Source organism: Bactrocera dorsalis, chromosome 5, assembly GCF_023373825.1.
Source record: "Bactrocera dorsalis isolate Fly_Bdor chromosome 5, ASM2337382v1, whole genome shotgun sequence".
Taxonomy (NCBI): Eukaryota; Metazoa; Arthropoda; class Insecta; order Diptera; family Tephritidae; genus Bactrocera; species Bactrocera dorsalis.
In genome coordinates, this window is record NC_064307.1 from 35,656,036 (window position 1) to 35,665,922 (window position 9,887).

General features: G+C 41.3%; 1 protein-coding gene across 1 annotated transcript; it reads right to left on the minus strand.

Moving 5' to 3' along the window:
- Positions 1 to 719: 719 nt before the first annotated feature.
- LOC115066667 (gustatory receptor for sugar taste 64f) lies at positions 720 to 9,374 on the minus strand. Its single transcript, XM_049459242.1, has 9 exons — positions 9,096 to 9,374; positions 8,543 to 8,676; positions 8,422 to 8,490; positions 5,242 to 5,433; positions 4,624 to 4,818; positions 1,917 to 2,188; positions 1,687 to 1,841; positions 1,332 to 1,584; positions 720 to 948 (listed from the first exon to the last, which is right to left on the minus strand). Exons 1-9 carry the CDS (start codon positions 9,233 to 9,235, stop codon positions 826 to 828), a joined length of 1,533 nt encoding a protein of 510 aa, XP_049315199.1. The 5' UTR covers positions 9,236 to 9,374; the 3' UTR covers positions 720 to 825.
- Positions 9,375 to 9,887: the final 513 nt, after the last annotated feature.

The following is a 9,887-nucleotide window of genomic DNA, read 5'->3' on the forward strand; positions in this document are numbered from 1 at the left end:
ACTTTTTCGAGCATTTCGGCCGGAATAGCCCGAATTTCTTCGGAAATGTTGTCTTCCAAAGCTGGAATAGTTGCTGGCTTATTTCTGTAGACTTTAGACTTGACGTAGCCCCACAAAAAATAGTCTAAAGGCGTTAAATCGCATGATCTTGGTGGCCAACTTACGGGTCCATTTCTTGAGATGAATTGTTGTCCGAAGTTTTCCCTCAAAATAGCCATAGAATCGCGAGCTGTGTGGCATGTAGCGCCATCTTGTTGAAACCACATGTCAACCAAGTTCAGTTCTTCCATTTTTGGCAACAAAAAGTTTGTTAGCATCGAACGATAGCGATCGCCATTCACCGTAACGTTGCGTCCAACAGCATCTTTGAAAAAATACGGTCCAATGATTCCACCAGCGTACAAACCACACCAAACAGTGCATTTTTCGGGATGCATGGGCAGTTCTTGAACGGCTTCTGGTTGCTCTTCACCCCAAATGCGGCAATTTTGCTTATTTACGTAGCCATTCAACCAGAAATGAGCCTCATCGCTGAACAAAACAAATAAAATTCAATGATTTGCAAGCGTTGCTCGTTAGTAAGTCTATTCATGATGAAATGTCAAAGCATACTGAGCATCTTTCTCTTTGACACCATGTCTGAAATCCCACGTGATCTGTCAAATACTAATGCATGAAAATCCTAACCTCAAAAAAATCACCCGTTACATCAAATTTTTTACATTATTATTTTTATGTTTAATACAGAAAATCTATTCGGCTTACAGAGTCTATAACATTTATACTTGTATAACAATTAATTGCATTCCAGCTACTTACTTAAGTTCAATGCAATGTGTTGTTGCCTGGAGATGACAGTGTACGTATGCTGCTAACACATTCTGCAAGTTTGCTATCCTGATGGAATTGTATAAGCACCAGCTCATATGTCACTATAGTTCCGGCAACCTAATAACATTGAACACACAATAACAGAAAGCAGCAGACAAGAAGACCAGAATCCCAGAAAACCAGAAAAGCAAGAAAGCAGACTATTAATTATGTAGCTTGAATATGGTAAAGTGATACTCGTGTATGACAAAAGGAAGGTCAATTTAAGGATAGACAACAAAAAGCGTGTAAACGGAAATCAGAAATCAGATTGCACAAAAAGGAAGTAAGTAAAGTTCAACACACAACAAAGCAAAACAGGTCGAAGACAGTGCAGTGAGGCATGGACAGGAAAGTGTGAGTGCAGAAGTAATGAATAGGCGAATAATCGCCGAAGTGCCTGCACACGTGACTGCTCATGGACAAACGACCGGCGAAATGCAAGGCTGCACGGTACTTACGCTCAGCACCAATTTCCGTGTGAGATAAAAGAATTTCATGCCACTTAATGCAACCAAATCGGTGCTAATATCCTCCGAGAAACGTTTCACCTCAGTGCACCAAGACTCCTTCGGCACGCAGCGTAGCACGCGCAACGGCTTCCGTGACTCATCATTGATGCTGGCCGAATACAATGAAACGGCCAACGTGCGGCCGATAAGAAAGAAGAACGAGAAGTAAAAGTACGCGACATGGGCGAGCGATGGCATTTTACTACAATAAGACAGAGAAAAACAGACGAGACATAAAATTGCCGGCTATTATTCACCAAGCGAACTAAATTATATACCATTACCGAGGCATGCGTAAACTCACTTAAGACTACGCAGCAGTTGCACACAAATGAAATACAAATTATTCGAGAAGGATATCATCGTGATGAGCGATATGGCGCCGTCAATGCGTGTGCAGAGCTCGCACAAGTTCCGGTATTGTTTGCGGCGCGTCGACCAATACATCTCAGGCATACGCTGTGTCGGTCAGGCGGCCATGGAAAGCAATTAAAAATGTAAGGCGATATTTGAAAGTGTGTAACGTAAGCTCACCATGCCCTTGAACTTGAATAAGTTATCGTTGAGCTGCCTAAATTTCGCTGCCAAACCAATGCTAACAATCATCACGAAGACGTCCATATAATTCCAGATGAAAGTGCAGAGTATGTTCTGCACTTTGCCCCAAATAGCAAGCGGCACGGAGTAGGAGAAAATCATAAATAAGTGCTGATTGGTTAAAATAAAGAAGTTTTCGATTGGGTCCTCGCTCTGCGGACAATACTTGGAATAGTGTATATTGGATAAGATATTCAGCAAGTGTTCGCCTGAAAATATAAAAATAAAATTAAAGAAAACCACATGCCCGTAGCATATTCAAACGAAGGCATTTCGGCAAAAAAGCACAATTTAGGCTTTTTGGCTACCCACAGGATACTTGGTCTAAGTCGTGAGGGCCTCATTGGAACCGTTGTCAATATTGGACATCGATCATGGTACCGCCCGTTTTTAGTGGAAATCATGTGCGTTAGGAACTTATCTTATCTTCAAAAGATACCGTAATTTTTCCGTACGGTGTGCACGAATCATATTGGTCGCATTAGTCGCTGAAGCGTGGACCAATACGTGTATTGCTAAACCCTTAACTCCATCGTCATTGATTGTTATTTGCCTTTACATCATAAAGCCAAGCTTTGCCATTCGATTCGTCAGTCACGCCATTCTGCCCTACTCCTCACTCAATCTTCTGATTTCGCTGCGTTGGTACTCTTTTCTTCATAGCACTTTTAGAGCTATAGAACACCACGCTCTCACATTATCGCACACTTGTTTTCATTCAGTCATAAACAATGTTATCCGGTGGCACTCGTTCGGTTGACAGTTTCTCTAGATCGGCTCTCTGGCTTGTTTGCTTCTCATCTTTCCGCTTCTGCACCGTTACTCGCCTGCCCAGTCTTGTGGACTTGTCGTAAACTCTTTTGAGTTCCATTGCCATTACGGGTATCTCTTGTGTGATGATGTCCGCTATAATTCCAAGTGCTTCGTGGAATGCGCACGTGATCCTAATTGCACTGAGCTGCATTGCAAAGTTCCCTTTCTTATCATACGTCTTTTGCTGTAGTTCTGGTCCCTGTATGGGCGCCGCGTTCATCAGAATTGATTGGCTCGCCTATTTTGATTTGGTGACCATTATTCTAGCTAGAGCGGCTGTTACACGTGCTGTTTTCTCACAAACCTTTTCGATGTGCGCCTTGTAGCTAAATCTATTGGCTATAACCTTCTGTTTTTTGTCCAGCGAATGGAAGATTTGTTGCCATGAGCCATTCTTTGATTGTTGACGCCGCATAATTGCAGAGGTTCTCAAGTTGGCCAAGTTCTTTTGCTGCTACATTTATGGCAATATCATCAGCGTACCCGATGATCTGTACCTTCTACGGCAGTGGGAGACGCAAGACTCCGTCGAAAAATACGCTTCACAACAAGGGGTCAAGTACAAAACCTTGTGAAACTCCGCCCGTTCTGCATTTTCTTTATCCGTCATCCGTATCACGATCAGACAAGTGGCTGGATATAATTTTAATCAAGCAAGCCGAGGTCTCGTTACGTTCTAGTGCACTTATAATATGGGGCCAGTATGCCGAGTTAAACGTGTTTCGACGTCAAACGTGACTACTGCGCAGTATTCCTTTGTACCATACAGCCATTTGGTACATTCTATTGTCTTGTTAGCTATGTCAGTAAGCATCTTAATCGCATCAGTGGTTGATTTCTGTTTGCTGAATTACTCATGTCCATTTAATCACCCAACAGAGTCGATAATTCGAGCAAGCATAGATCGGTTTAGCTCCATGATTATTTTAGTGGATACTGCGTATCCTCAGAGATGGCATACAGTGCGTGCCAATTACTGATATACAGCAGAGTATCATGGAAGACCCGAAAGAGTCAATCCAACATTTGGAGCCGTGCCCATCCACTTTATGGAAGATTTTATGGAAGGATATTGGTTTCGGGCTTGAGAAATCCAACTCTTGCCAAATTTTCATAAAATTTCTTCAGGGATGAAGGTCACTTTTGGTTAAAAAAACAAAATTGTCGCGTTTGCAGTAATGATAACCCAGAAGACACTATTCACTAACTGTTTGGTGTGATCTATGGACAGAGGAACTCATTGATCCATATTTCTTTAAAACTGAAGCTGTTCATAATGTTACACACAATGGGAAACGCTACAGGGCCCTGATTTCATTGACTTTACAATAAGTTTTGCGCAGCTGAATGACAGGATGTTGATATGGACGACATTTGGTTCCAAGAAAACATGTCATACATCCAACAAAACAATCAATTTATTGAAAGAAACTCTTGAGGAGCGCACTATCTCGCGTCGTGAACTTATGGCGTGGCCTCCAAAATAAATCTCAAGATCTGGACTATTTGGGAGGGGGTTATGTGTAGTTACTTGCCTAAGGCGATTAACGCCTTGGAAGAACGATAAAAATTTCAAAAATCGGCAAGTAATTCCTCGGCTTTTAGCTATTAAACCCGAAATTTACCGTTCCTTACATTTCCGAATGTGAAATATGTTTTAAAGTATAATATATATATTATTCCGTTTTACACGAACGTGAGCATGGCTCTTTTCTCAGACTGCTAATTGTAAGAGGTTTCATCATTTTCTCTCATTTCCCTACTCCTTCACTTGCACCTACCCCCACTACCATATGTACTCTATGTCATATCAAATGATCATCCAACTTACCGAGTGACAACGTCATGGCCACAACTGTCACCATTTTAATCCTGTACGCCAGACGTCCTTTCTCCATTTGCGTTAAATACTCCGGCAAGTCGCACTCGATTTCGTACCAATCCACCATCAATGCCGGCCATTTGCGCGCCAATACGATGGCACTGATGCAAACCACAATAATGGACAGACGAAATATCAGCGGCTCTGTACGATGACCAAATGTATGTACGAGTTTGAATATGTGAGTAAGAGAGCAAGCGTCGATGTTGGCGATCCAGGTCACAAAACGAACGGCGCCGAACGTAGGACGGTAAACAATTGAGGAATGATGCAGACATGACAGAGATAAATGTTTATGTAATAAAGAAGTTACAATGCAATTTCATTAAAGTAAAATTGTATGTTTGGCTTTGTATTTTTCCTGTGTGACTTAAACAAGAAAAACAATAAAGCGAAACATTAAAATGATAGCCGTCTAAGTGTCAAAGGCAAAGCTCAATTTATGTGCATGCGACCACTTGGATTTTCACATTTTCTACCGTGACTGTGATTAAGTTGCCTCGGTTCTACATCCAGTGCTCTGCATGCAATTCTCTGCATTTATGCGCTTAAGTTCTGGTGACTTACCCACACTGTCGAAGTTGATTGGTTTGTGAAGCACTTTGTTCATTGTCAATCCCAAATCAATTGTTGTCGTTGTTATGAACAACAAACAATATAAGGTCCGGATATTTGTCCATGAAAACGACAACTGCCCTGGGTGGGGCGCTGTGACTCCCTTGACCGGCATTATAGCGAAGAACTCGGCGAAGAGCAGTACTGGTTGATCAACGGCGGGAGAATGAAAATGTCACAAAAGAAAAATGTTGATTAGTGGAGGACAATGTGCAATTACTTATCAATATGTGGTGTTGTTGTGTTGGTGATAAATATCTTAAGAGTCAATATGTGAAACTAGGAACCACAGACTTTATTATGTGTTACTTAATTGTTGCTGTGGACTGCGACATATGTGATATTGGCTTCTGATTGCACAAGGTTATGGCTATCGAGGGAAAGAAATTGAGTAGTTCAGTGGAAGAGAATTTGGTGCAAAAAGTCGTATATAGAGTGGGACAGTATAGCATGTATTAAGGTTAGTGCCATTGCGGCGTTTAATTCAAAGAAACTTTATAAAACAATATGTATATAGCATCTTGCAATAAGTTAACAAATTAGGATAGGTTAACTAGGAATCGGCAGGGACTAGATTGATCTTCTTAGATGGTATTATAATATGGCCGAATTTACAACAGCGTGTCAGTCGTTCTTCCTTTTAGTGTCTCTTGATTCGCTGAACTATGTCAACGTCGCCGTCTATCTCGTAAAGCTCATCGTTGCTTTCGATTCTACACCATTTCTAGCAAGTCCTATATGATCGTTGTTAAGTGAAGGCACATAGTTTAATGGATTGTATCTTAGAATATTTCATCCATGGCTCGTTTGATGTTGAAACGTAATTGCAGTTTTAAAATTGCAAGCAACATAATTCAGTAAAAATTCTTTCCAGAAGTTGAAACACTTAAGGAGTTCTGAAAGCTCCAACTATAGTACTGGATCAGTTACCTGAATAGCATTGGCCCACATTGCCGTCGATAATAACACTGAGAACCAGCTGAACTTACAATATCTACACAGACGGATCAAAAATAGCTACTACAGTGGACGCAGGAATCTATCGCTCTGAGCTAATGATCTAATGCGACCCTTCAAGCTGCTGGAATATTAAAATATCTTCCTAGCGGAAATCCTTGTGGTCAGACAAGCGACTGACGAAGCTTAGAACGCAGAAAACAACAAACAAACGTCGATAGCCAGACGGCAATTGCGGCAATAATCTCACATCACAATATGTCAGAGAATGTCCTTAGAAGCAAGGAGGCAGTAGATGTAATGGTTGTCGGAAAGCGGCTGAATATACATATGGTGAGTTCCAGGCAAAAAATAAATTCTGCAAAATTAAATAGCTGATTAGTTTGCCAAAAGTGCCATCTATTAACGTAATATGAAATGCTTTAGGGACATGCAGGATCGCCCACACCTCGACGGAAGAGAAGGACGATATGACCAAAGTGTCCTTTTATGAGCGGCTAGAGCGCGCTTATTACAACTGGCCCCGCCACGATATAAAATTGTGCTTGGCAATTTTAACGCCAGAGTGGGCAAAAGAGCTATCATTGGTATGACAGTGGTCTGGTCTTCAAGTGCGCTGATGCTGATCGACTTCGATAGAGCCCGAAATATGGTTGTCTTTAGCTGTAGCTACTTCGCTGTCTCCAGATCAAAAAGTTCATAACCAGATCGATTATGTTGTGATAGATGGAGGTCTGGTCTCCAGCGTCCTTGATGTGCATACTCTCCGATGACCTAAAATAAACTCGGACCACTTGTTGCCTCTGTACAGCTAAGCATGCCCGTCAACAAACAAAGGTATGACGTCCAGAAGCTACTAACTGGCAGCGAAAGGGTTTCTAATCGAATTGCACTCCTGCTCTCTCAGAGCACTCCTTAGGAACTCGGTATAAAGGAACTTTGTGACGGCATTTCAAGCTCTTAATGTACAGCTACAAGCGAAACCATTAGTTTTTGTAAAAATGGAAAGACCAGCTGGTAAGATGCGGACTGTCGTGTCGCAGTAGAATGAAAGCAGACAGCCAACCTCGCATAGCTGTTGTTGACCACAATACGACCGGGGTGGGATAGTTACCGAAAGTTGAAGAGAAAGGCGAAACGCATATGCAGACAAAAAAAAGAACGAGGCCGAAATGCGTGAGCATGAAGAGCTTGTGAAGCTGGCCGACAGGTATAATATCCAAAAGTTCGGCAACTAACAGTAGGTTTCAAGACCGGAGCGTATTCTTGTAGGACCTAAAGTGAGGAACACTTCACCAGCCTGCCGAAAGCTATAACACCTGGAGATGGCGAACCCGATTCCCCAATAGATGACGATGCAGCTACCCGCTTGAAAAACAATAAAGTGGCAGAGGCCGATGGATTACCAGCGGAGCTATTCAAATACGGCGGCGAAAAATTGACAAGGTGCATCCATCAACTTCTTTGCAAGATATGTTCGGATGAAAACATGCTCAACGGTTTGAACCTAAGTGGAATCTGCCCAATTCATAAAAAGGGGACCCCAAAATCTCCAAGTACCGTGGGATAAGCCTCATCAATATCACATGTAAGCACTTATCGATCGTAGAGTGTGAAAGACTGTCAACAAACTGTTCTTTTTAGTGAACCCACCGTCAACAAACTGATTGGACCTTAGCTGTGTGGCTTTAGACCTAGAAAATCTACAATCGACCAGATTTTCACATTGCGTCAAATCTTAGAAAAGATCCGTGAAAGGAAGATCGACACGTACCACAGCTTCGATGTTAAAGGTGCCCTGAACAGTACGAAAAGGAACTGCCTATATCTCCTTTCATCAAACAAACAGTCAGGAGTGTTCGAAGGAAAAATTTTTTTTGCGGAAGACTTATGGTGCTTTGCACAATGGAAACAGTGGACACAGTCGATGGAACGATAATCTCTACGAGATATACGGGGACATTGACATAACATAGTTCAACGAATTTAAAGACAGAAGAATAGAACACTCCAACTTTGAAGGTTTTCGATAAATTGTAGTAAGTGAGAAAAAACAATTGATCTACAAACACAAACTCTAAACTAACGCGGCAGTCAGAAAAAGCATTTAATTTAAAGATGTAGAGATCGCTTTCATATTTTGTAAGTCAAATGTCAAGTATGTATTTGACTCACCTCTACCGACAGCCTGATGAAAGCTGCCATCGTGTTGAAAATCCTCCTTCACCGATTTGGCCAAAATTTCTGACAAAAATTTATCAATGAACAATAGCAATGGTGTTAATTAGTCACTTACTTGGTGGTTTATCTATTTGCAGTTGCATCAGTTCCCTTTGAGCCACAAACTCCGTGCAGGTACGTCTAATTAGGGTAGATTTGTGGTTCGGTTTCTGCGGTCCATATGTGGCGGCAGCATCAGAGCCATTTTGGCTGTAAATTACACATAATTTAATAATCAAATGAAATGGGGTGACTGAACAGTTTTGGAAATATTGCCGATTTAAAATAATGTTGATCCAAAAATCATGGCAGACCGCAAAGCCATGGTCAATATTTTGAGCAACACATTCGTTTGTAGTGCTACTAGGCGTCTCAATTTTAGTAGACGGCCAGCTTGGATTTCTCATCTGAAGACATTGGACTGTTTTCGGAAGTACCGTTCAAATTTTGTGCCCAGGCTTTTTAAACATAATCAGGAACACTTTTTTAAAATTTAAAATTAAAAGACACCCACATGGTAGGTAAGTTTGCGGATCCTTCTAACTCACTTGAACTATTTTTTAAAGAATCACCCTTTAAAATTTCACACGCTTCATGCACAAAAACACTTACTAGTACGAGCCACTCACCTAAGCCGACGTATACCGCGCTCGCATTGGCGCCGCCACAATCTACGATTCTTGCGTGCATCATGTTGTTGTTGTACACGTAAGCGCGCATCCGCGGCTACGTTACCGATTTTCCAACCGATTTTAAATGCGAACTTCATAACATTACTTCACAGATGAGTTATTTTGGTGGAAAATCGAATTGCAACGTCGTTATTGTAGCTTCAAATGCGGCACGTTGCAACATGAGTGGCGTGGCACACTCGACTGGCAATGCTCCAAACACAATGTAGTCCTGATTAGCATTATTTACTTGCAAGCCGGTACCTTCGATTATCACACGCGATTTATGTACGTGTAATGAGTGTAGATTTGCTTATGATTGCGGCACCTGGCGCATTTCCCACAATCTGCATGCGAAGTAAATTTATCAGTGTCCCAACAGTTAATAGCTGACTGAGCAATTTCGCAGTGTGAAAAAGAATTATCATAGCAAGTAAGGAAGAGCTAAATTCGGTTGCAACAGAACATTTTATAACACGACAATTGAAAAGTCTCCGACCTTACACATACATAGATGGCGCTACTAAAAATAAAACCATATGCTTTTTAGTTAGCCGTAACTTTTAAAAGGCACGTGTATAAATTTGACTGTTGTCAGATCATTAGTTTATGATAAATTATATCATTTTGAGTTAAGCAACTTTTGTTATTATGAAAAAAAATGGTTAAAAAGGAATTTCGCGGATTAATAAAATATTGCTTTTGGAATGGAAATATACAGTTGAAGCAAAAACTTGGCTCGATGATGAG

Bases quoted from the DNA above. Each gene is read 5' to 3' on its own strand.
- LOC115066667 (XM_049459242.1), bottom strand. From the start codon at position 9,235: ATGAAGTTCGCATTTAAAATCGGTTGGAAAATCGGTAACGTAGCCGCG. The intron at 8,491-8,542 runs GTAAGTGACTAA...AATTTTTGTCAG, and splicing joins GCAAATAGATAAACCACCAA to AAATTTTGGCCAAATCGGTG. The intron at 2,189-4,623 runs GTAAGTTGGATG...TTATATTTTCAG, and splicing joins GGCCATGACGTTGTCACTCG to GCGAACACTTGCTGAATATC.